General features: G+C 44.7%; 2 protein-coding genes across 4 annotated transcripts in view; one reads left to right on the forward strand and one right to left on the reverse strand.

The window, feature by feature from the left end:
* LOC119337334 (LRR receptor kinase SERK2-like) overlaps positions 1-5,136 on the forward strand; it is a 7,155-nt gene extending 2,019 nt beyond the window's left edge. Inside the window, exons 2-13 of one of the 3 annotated variants that reach the window (XM_037609443.1) lie at positions 572-614; positions 726-929; positions 1,406-1,538; positions 1,823-1,894; positions 2,197-2,340; positions 2,409-2,480; positions 2,627-2,692; positions 2,782-2,858; positions 2,956-3,093; positions 3,223-3,570; positions 3,869-4,263; positions 4,531-5,136. In XM_037609443.1, the coding sequence (XP_037465340.1) occupies positions 860-929; positions 1,406-1,538; positions 1,823-1,894; positions 2,197-2,340; positions 2,409-2,480; positions 2,627-2,692; positions 2,782-2,858; positions 2,956-3,093; positions 3,223-3,570; positions 3,869-4,263; positions 4,531-4,854 (1,839 nt within the window). In that variant the 5' untranslated portion in view covers positions 572-614; positions 726-859 and the 3' untranslated portion in view covers positions 4,855-5,136. The remainder of the gene's footprint in view (positions 1-571; positions 615-725; positions 930-1,405; positions 1,539-1,822; positions 1,895-2,196; positions 2,341-2,408; positions 2,481-2,626; positions 2,693-2,781; positions 2,859-2,955; positions 3,094-3,222; positions 3,571-3,868; positions 4,264-4,530) is intronic. The other 2 variants (XM_037609442.1, XM_037609444.1) reach the window with 2 other exon arrangements.
* LOC119338575 (pentatricopeptide repeat-containing protein At4g19890-like) lies at positions 4,752-11,989 on the reverse strand. Its single transcript, XM_037610886.1, has 5 exons — positions 11,869-11,989; positions 8,930-11,126; positions 8,729-8,825; positions 8,566-8,614; positions 4,752-4,855 (listed from the first exon to the last, which is right to left on the reverse strand). The coding sequence occupies exons 1-2, from the start codon at positions 11,987-11,989 to the stop codon at positions 9,055-9,057; spliced, it is 2,193 nt and encodes a 730-aa protein (XP_037466783.1). The 3' UTR covers positions 4,752-4,855; positions 8,566-8,614; positions 8,729-8,825; positions 8,930-9,054.
* Between the last annotated feature and the right edge of the window lie 4,150 nt (positions 11,990-16,139).

A 16,139-nucleotide genomic window follows, 5' to 3' on the forward strand; every position in this document is an offset into this window, starting at 1 on the left:
GGTGCTGAGGTGCTGCTTGAGCTGGAGTTGCCGCTGATTCTGCTGATTGGAGGAAGTGGAGGTGTTGTGCTGCTGCTGCTGGTTGGAGTTGGTGCTCCTGGGGCAGTGGCTACTGGGAAGCTTCGTGATACTAGCGTGCCTAGAAAAGGTTCTCATAGCTAAACTGAGTAGCTGAAGTGGGTAATCCTGGGGGTGGTGTGGCTGCTGATTGCAGAGAGAGCTGCTGCTGCTGGGTACTCCTCTCCTCCTCTGTCTACAGAGAGAGACAAATTCCATTTTGGACATCAGTCATGAATCTTGATACTGACGTTCTTAATAAGTACTACTAACAAGTTGTGAATTTGGGGAGGTTGCCATGTTATTGCAAAAAAAAAAAAATGACAGGAAAAACATGTTTATTTTGGCTCAATTTTTCTCCCCATAATATATCAAGATGCTTCTTAGCTAGCAAAGTATCCCGTTATGTCTGAGATTCCGGCATTTAGAATAAGTTATCTCACTGCAGTTTGCAACTGAGAAGCAATCAAGATGATTGATAGGTTGCAATTGAACCCTATTTTCATCGTTGCAGGTAGGATTTAGTTAACCTGAATCTTCCTTCCTGCTTTTCAGCTGTAGGTTCTGTAAAAATTCTCTCTGTAAATTGATGGCTTGATTCTTTGTGATTTTTCATTCTTCTCAGTTCGCTCTGCTGGTCTTCTCATGCGCTTCATTTTTCTTTTCAGTAATGCAGCTACCTGCCACTGATTCAGAATAAATTGAGCGCTTCTGTGTTCCATCGAGCAAACAGATACAGATTAAATCAAGCAGTGTTTCTATTCCCAAAAAACAAAACAAATTGAAAATAGCTTCAGAAAGCATGAAGCTAGTAGCTTTTGGATTAGTTTTATTGGGGTGCCTCCAATCTTTGGCAGCTCCTGACAACCAAGGTAAAGCCCTTATATTTTGACATATAAATATCTTTGACACATCAGGCATTATTCTACAAGGTCCACACTCGGTAAGGCAATGTCATATTTAAATTGATTTTTTTTTACTCCAAGCTATCTATTTGACTGGAGTATCAGTTGGAGATTTGTCTTCCAGCCTTATAGTTAGACAAGTATATTCCGTATACAACAATATAGTTGCCATAGTAATCCTACGGAACTCTGGTGTTGTAATTGGGGCATAAAAAGATATAACATATACAGAAATTTTCTAAGCAATTTCTCATCGAATATTGATTATTTTCTTTCAATGAAGTGGCCTACCTTTGGTTTGCTTTGCATCAGTTAAGCTATCCAGATTGCAAGTGAAACACTTAACAGGTGTCAACTCAGAAGGATTGGCCATTTTCCATTCTCTTGCATTTAGTGTCTACCTCGTAAGACTGCAAACAAAATGACCTTTTTTTTAATCTCAGTCATAGCACTGTATGAAATGAGGATGATGCTCACTGACAGCCGCAGTGTCTTGAAAGACTGGAACAATAACCAAGTGAGCCCCTGCTATTTTGATAATGTTAGATGCGATCAAGATGGCAGCGTTATTGGAATGTAAGTGAAAGAATCCATCTCAAATGCGTACTTCAAGAAAATTCACATTCTGGTCTATGAACATAGTGAAGTGAAATCTTCAATACTTCTAGTAAAACATTTCTGAAGTGCTTGATGCCAACTTCTAGTTAGATCACTCAAACTTCTCATAACAGAACAATGGTTTTACTTCAACAGGACATTCTTCATGCTCTACTATCTCCTACTTTTACTATTATAATACAGTTCACTAGCATTTACTTGTGTCCACGTGACTGTGCCTTTTCTCATTTCCAAATATGCAGAACTTTGAGCTCCTCAGGGTTAAGTGGAATTTTATCACCCAGCATTGCAACGTTAACAACTTTACAGCAGCTGTAAGTTCAGTTATCTACTATTGCAAATATGTTACATTTCAAGATTATTCTTTATAAAAAAGAGTACTGCACCAAACACTGGTGGTTGTTTCTTGTTGTAACTGAATTCAATGAAAAGATCCGGAAATAGCGAATAATGAGAAATTCATTTATAGGACATTTCGTGCTCATTTCCAAATTACTGCTTAGCTATTCCCATCATCTGGTAACCACAGGATGATCCCAATCTCCTTTTAGTCAAAGATAAATCTCACCGCTCCTTCCAAAATGGATGACATTTTCTAATTATGATATGGTTTCAGGTTATTGGATGGTAACAGCATAACTGGAGGAATTCCACAGGAGTTAGGGAACCTATCAAACTTAATGACTCTAAAACTTGGAAGAAACAGCTTAAATGGCTCGATACCTGAATCTTTTGGTTTTCTATCAGAACTCCAAAATCTGTAAGTCAGCCCATTACTCATGTTATCATGACTGAACCACAACTCTAACAATGTTATAACTTGGACAGGGATCTAAGCGAAAATCTGTTGATTGGCAACATTCCAAACTCTTTGTCAAATCTTTCATCATTGAATAATATGTAAGTTGACCTTTTCATGCTAACAAATCCATAAAACTTTTCTAATAGTGAACATCATCAATAATATTCATTGTTACTACTTTTTCACATAAATAAAGGATATCTTTATTATCTTATGTAATATCATAACTCATTGTGTTTTGCAGTAATCTTGCATATAACAGTCTTAGTGGTGAAATACCAGAACAGCTACTTCAGGTGTCCCAATATAAGTATGGCATATCTTTAGTATTATCAGAATATATTATACAAACAATTTCATGTGTACCACTTTATGTTTTATATAATAAGTGAAATCAAGTCTTTACAGCTATACAGGCAACCATTTGAATTGTGGCCAGCACTTAATTTCATGCAATGGAAGCACTAATAAGACAGGTGATTTAGATAGCAACATAGCAATCCATATTGAACCCTACATTTGGAGCAAGAAACTACATACATTGTCAAACTAAATGCTTGGTAATACCAACAGGTGGATCAAGCAACTCCACTGTTAAGGTGATTCTTGGAAGCATTGGCGGAGCAGTCGTTCTCATTGTTTCTGTAGTTCTATTCCTACTATGGTGGCAAAGAATGCGCCACCGTCCTGATATATACATTGATGTTGCAGGTTCGTTCAGCAAGATCACTATGTTATTTTCAAAATTACTATAATTAAACTTTCAACAATATTACCATACCAGAAAGGACTCTGAACATTTTTCAACCAAGACATGATAAATATTTACAACATTTTTAGGTCAGCATGATCACAACCTAGAGTTTGGGCAGATAAAGCGTTTCTCATGGAGAGAGCTCCAGACTGCGACCAATAATTTCAGTGAGCAAAATGTTCTCGGCAAGGGCGGTTTCGGTAAGGTGTACAAAGGAGTGCTTCCAGGTCCAGACAGCAAGAAGGTTGCGATCAAACGGCTATTTGAAGTGGGTAGTCCTGAAGGCGAAATGGCTTTCCTCAGAGAAGTGGAATTGATAAGCATTGCTGTGCATAAGAACATATTAAGATTAATAGGATTCTGCACGACACCGACAGAGCGGCTCTTGATATACCCCTTCATGGAAAATCTGAGTGTCGCTTCCCGGTTAAGAGGTCTGCTAAGCTAAGATATCTCTTCATCACATGAGTTTATTCATGTCTATTTAATTGGCCCTTTTTTTAGGTGTGTCAGCTGAGTTGATGCATGCAATTGTACTGTAGTGTATTGCCAGAAACTTGGACTGCATGTTATGTGTTGAATAAGAGAGAAAACAGAAATCATGAAGAATTCAATTATCTCTAACTTTTATACCAGACACTACAGATTTTCATTATATGTTCTTTTCAGATAATAATATAGCATATAATTCATTTGTGCAACATACTGCTGACAAAACTTAACAATACGCAGATATAGGACTTAATGAACCAATATTAGATTGGACGACAAGAATGATGATCGCACTTGGAGCTGCCCGTGGTTTGGAATACCTTCATGAGCACTGCAACCCCAAGATCATCCACCGCGATGTCAAGGCTGCCAACGTCCTACTCGATGGGAACTTTGAGGCAGTCATAGGAGACTTTGGGCTGGCAAAGATGATGGACATGGGGAGGAACACTGTGACGACAGGGGTCCGTGGGACAATGGGCCACATAGCTCCCGAGTACTTTAAGACCGGGAGGCCATCAGTGAAGACGGATATATTTGGATATGGTGTTATGTTATTAGAGATTGTGACAGGCGAGCGTGCAATTTTCCCCGACTTCCTCGAAGGAGCTGGCGAGGTCATGCTCATCGATCAAGTAAGATAGTAATACATTATAGAACTGCTTATAAGTACCCCAAAAAAGATTATAGGTGTTACTGAAAGCTTATGAAACTAAGAAACTAAAAGCATTCTGAAACTCAGTCAGTGTTGCTCACCTTAATAATTAATATGGGCAGAAATTAGGTGCTTAGAATGGAAGATGTTTAACGTCCCGTATGAACAATGCCTTGCACTTTCCAGTAAAATTTGGCTTGCACGCTCACATAGTTGACTCATATGAGGTTGCTTGATTAATCTGAAGGTGAAACTGTTGATGCAAGAAGGGCGATTGGAAGAAATCGTAGACCGCAATATAGGCTGTGGATATGACTTTCAAGAACTAGTAAAAATTATTCAAGTAGCACTCCTCTGCACCAATATTGACCCTTGTCAACGCCCTGCTATGTCGGAAGTTGTGCATATGCTGGAAGAAAAAATTGTTCCGGAAGATCAGTGGGAGGAGTGGCAGCAAGCTGAGCTTACCCGTCGGCAGCAGTACGAAAATAAGCAGCACCACAAATTATTCACCTTCAGTGAGGAGTCACTGAACATCTATGAAGCCGTTGAGCTATCTGGAGGCAGATGAGCTGCAAGATCATCAAAACTCATCATGATGTTCACTTGTTTCTTCATTAGAAAGAGTGAAAGGAAATATAGAACTCAAAAGTGCATTTTATAGATGCTATCTGAAGTACAGAATCAAAACAAAGTTTTGCGAGACTCTATACAATCATTAGCAGAATTATGTATAAGTAACTGTACCTAGTATGTGGTGTTGTGACACAATGTTGTACTTATACATCTATCTCAGACATTACTAACATCTGTATGCGTGTATATAATCTATAAACAGACATATTTGATTTTACCTGTGTGCACACGTCTTGCATAGGAAATTTTCTGATGACTATTATTGCTTATTATTAAAATTTGGGTGTTATATAGTCCTTATGTAAGGGCCAGCCTATCCAACTTTATTTTTGAACTGTATTATTGCTTATTAGATATGCTTGGCATGTAATATCTTGAAAGTTTAGCCAAAAGTCCAGCAGCATGCATTTTTCAAATTCCAAACTACAGATAAATCAACCAACCAACGATGGCCTAAGAGAACTGCACAGCAATGTGTTTCCCCCACAAACATCCGAAATTGAAAGGGTAACTCGAGCAATGAAAGTGACCATCAATAAAGATAAAACCAACAAAGAAACTCCAAAATCAAGATATTACTTATTATACAAGGAAACATGTTGCCAGGCGTCAATCTAGATGAAGTGGTTTTCCTTAAGAAGTTAGCGTACATGTGTAGATTACAAGCAATGATCATATGGAGCTCAACAACAAACATGTCCAGTGAGGACCCATAAGAGGTCAAGACTGAGAAAGACATTTTCACTGCAGCCAACAACTGTGGTGCAGCTGACATTATATAATAACATAACCGTGTAGGCGCCACCAGTCCCCTTAAATACCAGCAAAGATCAAGATTTTGCTGACTAGGCATGAATTTCCCGAGTTATGGGCATACTTGTCTGTTTTGGTCAGTTTTCAGGTTGTTCTTTCATTGAAAGGGACCTTTCACAGTATTACTTGCAATTGTTAGATATTTTAACTAGAAAATTCCCGGTTTTTGCAAGACAATTTCTGATATCCAACCAGCTTGACATTGGGGATTAGGATAAGAGCCCTCGTGGGAGACAAGCATCCAAAGCCCAGCTGCATGCAGTTGCCGTATCTGGAATAGTTTTAGAGCCAGTGAGGGCAGCCAATGTCAACAAAGAGCGAGGTTCAGATACCAAGAATCATGTCTGCAGAAAGTAGAATAAAATTCATGAAAATTTATGATGTGCAACGTTCAAATCTGCAGCACAGCTATGTTAAATGAATACTATTTGCATTTACAACAACAACAACAAAGCCTTTAGTCCCAAACAAGTTGGGGTAGGCTAGAGGTGAAACCCATAAGATCTCGCAACCAACTCATGGCTCTGGCACATGGATAGCAAGCTTCCACGCAACCCTGTCTGTAGCTAGCTCTTTGGTGATACTCCAATCCTTCAGATCTCTCTTAACGGACTCCTCCCATGTCAAATTCGGACTACCCCGCCCTCTCTTGACATTCTCCGCACGCTTTAGCCTTCCGCTATGCACTAGAGCTTCTGGAGGCCTGTGCTGAATATGCCCAAACCATCTCAGACGATGTTGGACAAGCTTCTCTTCAATTGGTGCTACCCCAACTCTATCCCGTATATCATCATTCCGGACTCGATCCTTCCTCGTGTGGCCACACATCCATCTCAACATACGCATCTCCACCACACCTAACTGTTGAACATGTCGCCTTTTAGTCGGCCAACACTCAGCGCCATACAACATTGCGGGTCGAACCGCCATCCTGTAGAACTTGCCTTTTAGCTTTTGTGGCACTCTCTTGTCACAGAGAATGCCAGAAGCTTGGCGCCACTTCATCCATCCGGCTTTGATTCGATGGTTCACATCTTCATCAATACCCCCATCCTCCTGCAGCATTGACCCCAAATACCGAAAGGTGTCCTTCTGAGGTACCACCTGGCCATCAAGGCTAACCTCCTCCTCCTCACACCTAGTAGTACTGAAACCGCACATCATGTACTCGGTTTTAGTTCTACTAAGCCTAAACCCTTTCGATTCCAAGGTTTGTCTCCATAACTCTAACTTCCTATTTACCCCCGTCCGACTATCGTCAACTAGCACCACATCATCCGCAAAGAGCATACACCATGGGATATCTCCTTGTATATCCCTTCTAACCTCATCCATCACCAAAGCAAAAAGATAAGAGCTCAAAGCTGACCCCTGATGCAGTCCTATCTTAATCGGGAAGTCATCAGTGTCGACATCACTTGTTCGAACACTTGTCACAACATTATCGTACATGTCCTTGATGAGGGTAATGTACTTTGCTAGGACTTTGTGTTTCTCCAAGGCCCACCACATGACCTTCCACGGTATATTATCATAGGCCTTCTCCAAGTCAATGAACACCATATGCAAGTCCTTTTGCTCCCGATATCTCTCCATAAGTTGTCGTACCAAGAAAATGGCTTCCATGGTCGACCTCCCAGGCATGAAACCAAACTGATTTTTGGTCATGCTTGTCATTCTTCTTAAGCGGTGCTCAATGACTCTCTCCCATAGCTTCATTGTATGACTCATTAGCTTAATTCCACGGTAATTAGTACAACTCTAAACATCCCCCTTGTTCTTGAAGATTGATACTAATATACTCCGTCTCCATCCCTCTGGCATCTTATTTGCCCGAAAAATGAGGTTGAAAAGCTTGGTTAGCCATACTATCGCTATGTCCCCGAGACCTTTCCACACCTCAATGGGGATACAATCAGGGCCCATCGCCTTGCCTCCTTTCATCCTTTTTAAAGCCTCCTTGACCTCAAACTCCTGGATTCGCCGCACAAAACGCATGCTGGTCTCATCAAAGGAGTCGTCCAGCTCAATGGTAGAACTCTCATTCTCCCCATTGAGCAGCTTGTCAAAGTACTCCCGCCATCTATGCTTAATCTCCTCATCCTTCACCAAGAGTTGGCCTGCTCCGTCCTTGATGCATTTGACTTGGCCAATAATATTTGCATTTACAAACACAAAAAAAAGGGCAGCCCGGTGCATGTAGCTCCCGCTTGCGCAGGGTCCGGGGAAGGGTCCGACCAATTTGGGTCTATAGTACGCAACCTTTCCCTGCATTTACAAACACAACTACCCTAAAAAAAACTTTGCCTGATAACGTCTACAGAAAGTGGAACAGGACTCAGGAGAACTATGGATGCGTCTTTTTTTCTGAGAAAAAATGCCCTGCGTCACAGTGCAACTATGTTAAGTGGATCATATTTGCGTTTACAAACACAACTACCCTGTAAAAACTTTGCCTTAAGTAATAAGGATGTGAACAAGGAAGCTGTGAACGAAATTATGATCATGTGAAGAATAGTAATCAAGAAATTTAAAGCTAACAACTATGCTCTAAGGTGAACGCAGAATAACAGTGAGAATAAATTTCAGAACCTTGCAACTTCTTACAAGAATTTTCTAAAGGAGAACCGAGACAGCTGAATTTTTGGCCATGTGGTGCAAAAAAAAATACATGATTTACACATCAACACAGGAAACAATATACTCTGCTAGGAATAGCATAGGATCAAATTCACGAACCTATCTGTGTATCAGAGGCTTCGGCTATGAATAAGCATACCATGAGTTATATCTTGAGAAGTAGGAATATAGGGTAGAGAAAATTAGAGATAACCTTCATATGCATATGGATTTTGTTGAATATCTCCAACAGAGTTGTTCTCCTGTACAAACAGAAACATTCAGAATGGTAAATCATACAATAATATGCATCAGGTAACTTAAATCTAGACTCAATGCTGAGCTATCACAGTTTCTTCAGACTATCAACAACAAACCTTCTTCTCACATGTTTATGCACAGGGGACGCCATTCCTGCCATCAAGCAGTTCTTACCCGATACACTAGTGGAAGTCAGGTCATATAGATCTTGGCCTGGAAGAATTATAAGACCAGTGAGTATGCAAGATGAGAATTTTGACCAACCAATATTGTGAAATAACTTTCTAAGGAGTCATGGCACAATAAGAACAGCGTACCATTTTACTATAGCAAGCTGAAGAACAGTGAACACCTACTGTAGAATACTTCTTCCATATCAGTTGCAAGCAATTAGATCGTTCTCCCTGACTAAGCAATAAGTGCAGCATTCTTTTCTTGAAAGCTAGAGGGTTCTTTTCGAGATCTTATCAGATATTTCAGAAGCTAGGGCGTGTCTATTGTTCGCATAGCATGAATTGATGAAGCCAGTATAAGTTACATGGTCAACAGCCGAATCCCCATCCAAAACCCTTTTTAGGAAAAGACTTGCATCGTCCACATTTGCCGTAGCACTGAGCTTTCTAACTAGCACATTGGTTGCATGAATCTGTCGCCGTTTATCCAGTCTATCCAAGATCGATAGAGCAACACCTGTCCTTCCCCTCCTGCAATATTCAAAAGCTAAAGTGACAGGAGTTACTTCACATGGCACCAAATGTTTATCAAGCATGCCCTCATATAATGCCCGTGCTTCCTCTAGTCTCGATTCCTTGCAGAGCCCACTTATTAGAGCTCCATAAGTTATAGAGTCAGCGAGGCATCCATTTTGAACCATTCTATCAAAGACCCTCAAAGCTGAGGTTGATTTGCCAACTTTACAGTAGCCTGCAATCATTGAGGTATAAGTTTGTGTGGTTGGCACTAATTCTATCGCGAGGCACTTGTCAAACAGCTTTTGGCTTTCTTCCATTTGTCTCTGCTGGCAATATGTAGCAATAAGGGTGGTGTATGTTTCTATGTCAGGATGGCAACCATTTTCAACCATCCGGTTGAACAATTCTAGAGCATATGTTATGTAACCTTGTTTGCAGTGTTCAGTTATGAATGTAGTATATGTCACTTTATCAAGCTCAAGCCCTTCAGTAGTGGCCCTCCGGAGCACCTTGTAGGCCTCTTCAATTTTTCCTTTCTTGAGGAGGCCATCAATGACAGCATTGTATGTGTAAATGTTGGGCAGGAAGCCTTCACGAGTCATCTTATTCATCAGCTCAAAGGCACGATCAAAGCTGCCTCCTTTGCAGTGCCCACTAATCAGCGTAGTGTATGTGTTTGTGTTTGGTGCCAACCCCTGCTCAACCATCCTTCCAAGAAGCATCTCAGCTCGAGCAAGCTTACCCTCATTACAGTACCCTCCAATCATCACAGTGTACGTATGCACATTCGGCTTGTATGAACTACTCTTGATGAGCTTCAAGAAAAGCCTGAACGCCCGCTCCGTCCATCCAATCTTACAGAGCCCATCGATCAACGACGTGTGTGTGTACACATTCGGCTTCAATCCTTTTCCGACCATCTCCTCCAGTACACGGAACGCCTGCTTGACATGCCTTCTTTTGCACAAACCATCAATCCACACAGTGTAATTCACCACATTTGGTGGGGTGCCCATCTCCAGCATCCTCCTGAAGAACTCAGACACATCCCTAAACCGGCCATTCTTGCAGAAGGTGCGCACGACCACCGTGCACGTCGCGTTGTCCAGGCAGAATCCCTGCCCCCACATTGCCGCCAACAAGGCTTCCACCTCCTCCACCCGGCCTTCCCCGCAGCACCCTAAGACCAGCGCCCGGAAGCTGCGCGCATCGGGGCACACCCCGCCACGGGTCACCATTCCGTCGAACACCTTGCGCGCGTAGGCGAAATTCCTGGTATCCAGCCCAGCCCTGAGGATCCAGTTGGCCGTCTCGACACAGAACGGGAGCCCGTGGCTGCGCATCTCGAAGACCATGTCCGCGGCCTCCGGGAGACGGCCTGCCTCGGCGAAGGCGGCGACCATCCGGCGCATGGCCTCGTGCGCCATGGGGAGGCTGCCCCTCGCGACGAAGGCGGTCGCGGCGGTGACGTAGAGACGCATGAGGTGGCGCACGTCCGGGCGGGACGCCAGGCGGCGGAAAAAGGCGAGCGCCGCAGCGGAGCCATCGGATTCCGCGAGGGAGGAGAGTGCCGCGATGGCGTCGTCGGGAGCGAGCGCGCCGGGGTCGTGGTCGCCGAGAGAGAAGATGTGGGGGGCGGCATCTGGGGTGCAAATGGGAGGCGGAGGCGGGGCGCTGGCCGTGTTTGTGGTGGAGAAAGGTGGAGGCTTGAGTACGAAATGGAGGAGGCGGCGCCCATGGCGATGGCGAGACAGCATCTGCTGGAGCTTCTTGCTGCTCTGCTGGTGCGGCTCCTTTCCTGCCCTCTGAAAGAACTTTTTTTCTAGCGGGGAAAGACGAAGCCCGTGCAAATGCTTGTTGTGGACAAACCTGGCCAGATGGGCCGGCCCGGCCCGGCACGGCACGACCTGGGTTATACGGGTCAGGGCACGCTAGCTACACGGGCCATGCCATGGTGTCCTCCATGGCCGAAATCATTAGGCCAACTCCACCGCGCGACCCCAAACAGACGTCCGGATTGGCCGGAATTTATCCTTTTGAGGCGCCGATGTGTTCACCTGTGTTCGGCTGTGTCCGTTGGGTTGTGCGTGCGGTCACCTCGCGGCCGCACCCCAAATCGTGTCCGGGGTGGACTGGAATAAAAAAAATTGTAAAAACTAGAATGAAATAACTAAAAAAGCAAATAAACGCATTTTAATAAAACATAAAATATATATAGGGGTCGGCCACAAAACGGTCCAGTTTCAACGGCCACTTAAAAGGCCCAGTGTCATAATTAACATAATAACAAAATAAAAAAAACTCCTGTCGTGCCCGTCGGTATCGTGGCCGTCGCCGTCTTCACTGGCCGCCGGTGTCGTCGTCGTCGCTGACGAGGTCGACGTAGTTCGGCGGCGTCCAGAGGTGGGACGGCGGTGCGTCGTAGACGGGGGCGGGCTGGACGGCCGGAGGTGCCTGCACCACCTCCTCCCGCGGCGACGCCTCACGCTCCGGTGACCGCGGTGGAGTGGGGCACCAGTTCACGCCCACGCCGGCGGCCATCTCCGGAGCAGTGCAGGACCAGCCCCACCCCTGGCCCAGCAGCTGCTCGAACGCGGCTGGCGGGTCCTCCTCCATCGGCTCCTCTGTGACGGCCGCCAGCTGCAGCTCCGGGAAGGCGACGTCCCCGGCGGCAGAGAGGGCCATGGCCTCCTAAAGACCGTCCTACTGCCGCTCGTCGTGCATGTTCATGGAGTCGTCCATGACACGCTGCAGGAGACGGGCCTCCTCCTCCGCTGTCATGCGAGGAGGGGGAGGTGGCGACGGAGATGGGGAAGGCGACGGCGTGGGCGTCAGCCCGCGCACCCACGTACGCCCGCGCACCTCTGCATGTGGCCTTCACGGCCCCGACACGGTGCCGGCGAAGTAGGACGCGCGCCGCACATCGTGCTTGTCCTGGAGCCATGTGTCCCATAGCGGCGAGTAGGGGCATACCTGTGGTCGTAATACAGGTCGTCGGGGAGGAGGCGGCGGCACGGCCGGGCACGGCCGGTCGCTGGTCGCCAGCACCGGCGGGATGGGGACCCGATCCGCGGAGAGGTGCCATCCGTTGGGGAGGTGGGCGTCGCTCCACGGGACCGGTGTCCTCGTCTCCCAGTACCTGCGGCACACGTCCGCGCAGATGTAATGTCGGTCGCGCTCGCCGGTGGGCCTAGGGGCAATGGTGAAGGGGGGCGGCGTGGGGGCTCGACGGGATGAGCGCGGCGGTGACGCGGGCTCCTCCTTTTTCACGGATCCGCGGCGGCGGCCGAATGAGGAGCCGGCCTCGTGGTCGTGCTTCCCCTTGCGGTTCCAGAGACCCATGGCTGCGGCCCGCCGGTGAGCTCGAGGACGGGGAGTGGCTAGGGTTTGGGCGTGTCGGCTTTCGAGGGGCAGAGAGGGACTGGCGTGGGGAAGTGAGGACGATGACCGGTCCACGGGTCCCATTTAAGAAGGACGACGACCGTTTCATGGTCGGATGACAGATGGGGCCACCCGCCCGTGCGCATATATGTTGATGGGTGGGAGGTAGGTGGCCGCCTGCCACGCGGCCCCGGCACGGACATTCGAAGCGTCCGTTCGCTGTCCGCCACGACCCAAAATTGATGCAAGTTTGCGCTCGAAATGGGTCGGCCCAGACACAAAACGGATTAGATGGGTCCTGACTGTCGCGCGCTGGGCCACCTCGTTTGTCCGTTTTGCCCCAAACGGACGGGGGTCGCGCGCGGAGTTGGCCTTAGTTGAGCGAAATACCCCAAAAAAACTAATTGAGCGAAATCATTCCTAAAAAAAACTAATTGAGGAGTAATCCTTTCAAAGATTACTTTCACGTCCCATGTTGCGGCAAGTGGCACGCTGCATATGCGCCACTTGTTGCAACCTAAGAGTTCTTTTTTTTTATAAATTTGTTTATTCAAAATGTTTTATCTTCTAAATCGTGTGTTGAAACCCCAAACCGTTTTTACCGTCGAATCCTTCGCGTCGAGATATTTCAAACTAAATCCTATGTTCATAGTTTTTGACGAACTATTTTTTTACAAAAAACAGAAGAAAAAACCGTGCCTCTAACGGAAGAAAATAAAAATAAAAAATGTGTTTTTTCTATTTTCGAGAGGCACGGCCATGCTCCCATGGAAGCAAAACCGTGCCTCTAGCGGAAGCAAAACATCTCATGAAATGAATTTTTTTTTTGGATTTTTCCGTTTTTGAGAGGCATGAAAAAACGTGTTTTTTTTGTTCCGAATGCCTCTCACGGAAGCAAAATCATGCCTCTCACGAATGAAAAAAACATGTTTTTTTTTCGTCTCCGAGAGGCACGGCTGTGCCTCTCCTGGAAGCAAAACCGTGCCTCTCACAAAAGAAAACAAAAGTGAAAATAAGTTTTTCGTTTACGAGAGGCATAGCCATGCATTCGCTTAAGAAAAATCGTGCCTCTCACGGAAGGAAAAAACGAAAACGCATTTTTTCATGAAAAAGATCGAAACTTTTTTTGTCCAAAAGCTAAGAAAAAACTGTGGAAAAGAAGAAAACGAAAAAATCGCCTAAAAGCCCAAAACGCATGCAGAAAAAAATAGAAAAACAATATCATGATGGAGCGCGAAGGGCGCGACACGTAGCGCCGACTGAGAGCATGCCAAGTGGCGCCGTCTCACCCACCCCAAGTGATCGTTGGGAGGCTTCGAAGAAGCGTTCATCAATTAGTTGCTCTCCTAATTAAGGAGTACTTCTTTCAAAAGTCACTCCGCCCTATGTGCGTCACTTGTTGCAATCTCTGAGTTTTTTTTTCTTAGATCAGTTTATTTAAAACATTTTATCTCTTAAATCATGCGTCCAAATCTTGAATTATTTTCGTCATTGGATGCCTCACGTCAAGATCTTCAAAATTAGATTCCATGTTGATAGATTTTGACGAACTTTTTCTTTCAAAAAAACCGGACGAAAAAATTGTGCCTCTCACGGAAGGAAAAAGCCATTTTTTATTTTCGAGAGGCACGTCCGTGCTTCTCGCAGAAGCAAATCCGTACATTTCGCAAAAGCGGAACCATGCCCCTCGTAAAAGGGAAAAAATATTATTTTTTTCGTTTCCGAAAAGCACAGCGGTGCCTCTCATGGAAGCAAAAAAAATAAGTTTTTTCATGCAAAAATAAATCAAATATTTTTTGTCCAAAATCTAAGAAAGACCGGTGAAAAACCGAAAAGCCGAAAAAATCATCTAAAAAGTCGAAAACACGTGCGAAAAAATAAAATAAAAATATGAAAAGTGTGCCCAGAGCAACACATGGTGGTCGCTGAGAGTGACGCGCTCTCAACCCACTTAAAGTGATCTTTGAGAGGCTCCTGGAGGAGCGCCCTTTCATTAGTTGCTCCCCTCCATGGCTCACGCACAACACTACTATTAAACGGGCTACCCCTTAAAAAATACTAATAACACAGGCCGGGCCATCGGGATGTTTAGCCGCCAACCCACCTATTATTCAGGCTATTGGGCTGCCTATTGGCCTAAAAAATTAAAAAAAAAGAAACTTAATGGGTCTTGCCGGGTAGGTCCTATCTGCCGATTATTGAATTTTTGTTCAAAAGGACCACCTGCCCAACAAAATTGCTAGAAAAGACCTTCGCCGGATAAAATTAACAAAAAAGACCCCACGGTCGTGGCGGCAGGCGCGTCAGCCGACACGTGGCACCTGCCGCCACACCGGTAGGCAGCAGCACTATTCATGACACTGTTTATGCGGGGGACGATTTTGGCACAGCAGAACGGCAACAGACGCAATTAAACAGTGTTACCGCCACACCGGGAGGCGACAGCACTGTTCACCCACAGTACTATTCACTGTTCATATAGATGAACAGTAGTTTTCAAAAAAATTAAAAAGGTAGCAGAAAAAATTTAAAAAAACTGAAATTTTACACCCACTTAGAACACTCGATCGTCTTTGGTAACAAACAAATTTCAGTTTTTTTTGCATTTTTCTCTTTTTTTTAAAAAAAATTACTGTTCATCCGTATGAACAGTGAACAGTCTGCGAGTGAACAGTGCTGCCGACTTCTGTTGTGGCGGCAACACTGTTTAGTCGCGTCCGTTGCCGTTCTGCTGTGCCAAAACCGTCCCCCCGCGTAAATAGTGTCGTGAATAGTGCTACCGCCTACCGGTGTGGCGGCAGGTGACACGTGTCGGCTGGCGCGCCTGCCATCACAGACGAGGGGGTCTTTTTTGCCAATTTCATCTGGCGAGGGTCTTTTCTAGCAATTCTATTGGACAGGTGATCCTTTTGGACAAAAAATCCCGATTATTGCAGCAGACTGTCGGGCAAACGCACAGGCGGCCCCCACTGGGCCGGCCCACTGGCGAACGAGCGTTGTGCCAGTGACCGACGACTATAAATTCATTAAAAAAAACAATACCAAGGATCAAACACGAGACCTCCAGCAAATAATCTTTTCGTGATAACCACCATAGAATATGAGAGTTCGTGATTACTCCCTCCGTAAACTAATATAAGAGTGTTTAGATTACTATTTTAGTTATTTAAACACTCTTATATTAGTTTACAGAGGGAGTACTTATTAGCACAAGCTTATAAGAAGCAATACCAACGCAGATCCACACATTTCCTTTTTATTTTTATTTTCATATTTTTGATGATTTTTTTTAAGTTACATGAAATGTTCTTGACTCTGAAATTTGTTCAAAAATTTAAAAAACAGTTCTTGTTTTCATTTTTTGCAAATTTCAAAAAAGGATCAAGTTTTCAGAACTTGTTCGTATTTTACAAAAAATGTTCCAAAACTTCAGAAATTCTTCGTTCTTTTTGGA

The sequence above is a fragment of the Triticum dicoccoides genome, chromosome 7B (assembly GCF_002162155.2).
Source record: "Triticum dicoccoides isolate Atlit2015 ecotype Zavitan chromosome 7B, WEW_v2.0, whole genome shotgun sequence".
NCBI classification, from domain to species: Eukaryota; Viridiplantae; Streptophyta; class Magnoliopsida; order Poales; family Poaceae; genus Triticum; species Triticum dicoccoides.

Excerpts from the sequence above, each read along its gene's own strand:
- LOC119338575 (XM_037610886.1), bottom strand. The coding sequence starts at position 11,989 with ATGGCCCTCTCTGCCGCCGGGGACGTCGCCTTCCCGGAGCTGCAGCTG. Across the intron at positions 11,127-11,868 it reads GCTGCTGGGCCAGGGGTGGG|AAAAAAAGTTCTTTCAGAGG; the intron begins GCTGGTCCTGCA and ends TTTCCCCGCTAG.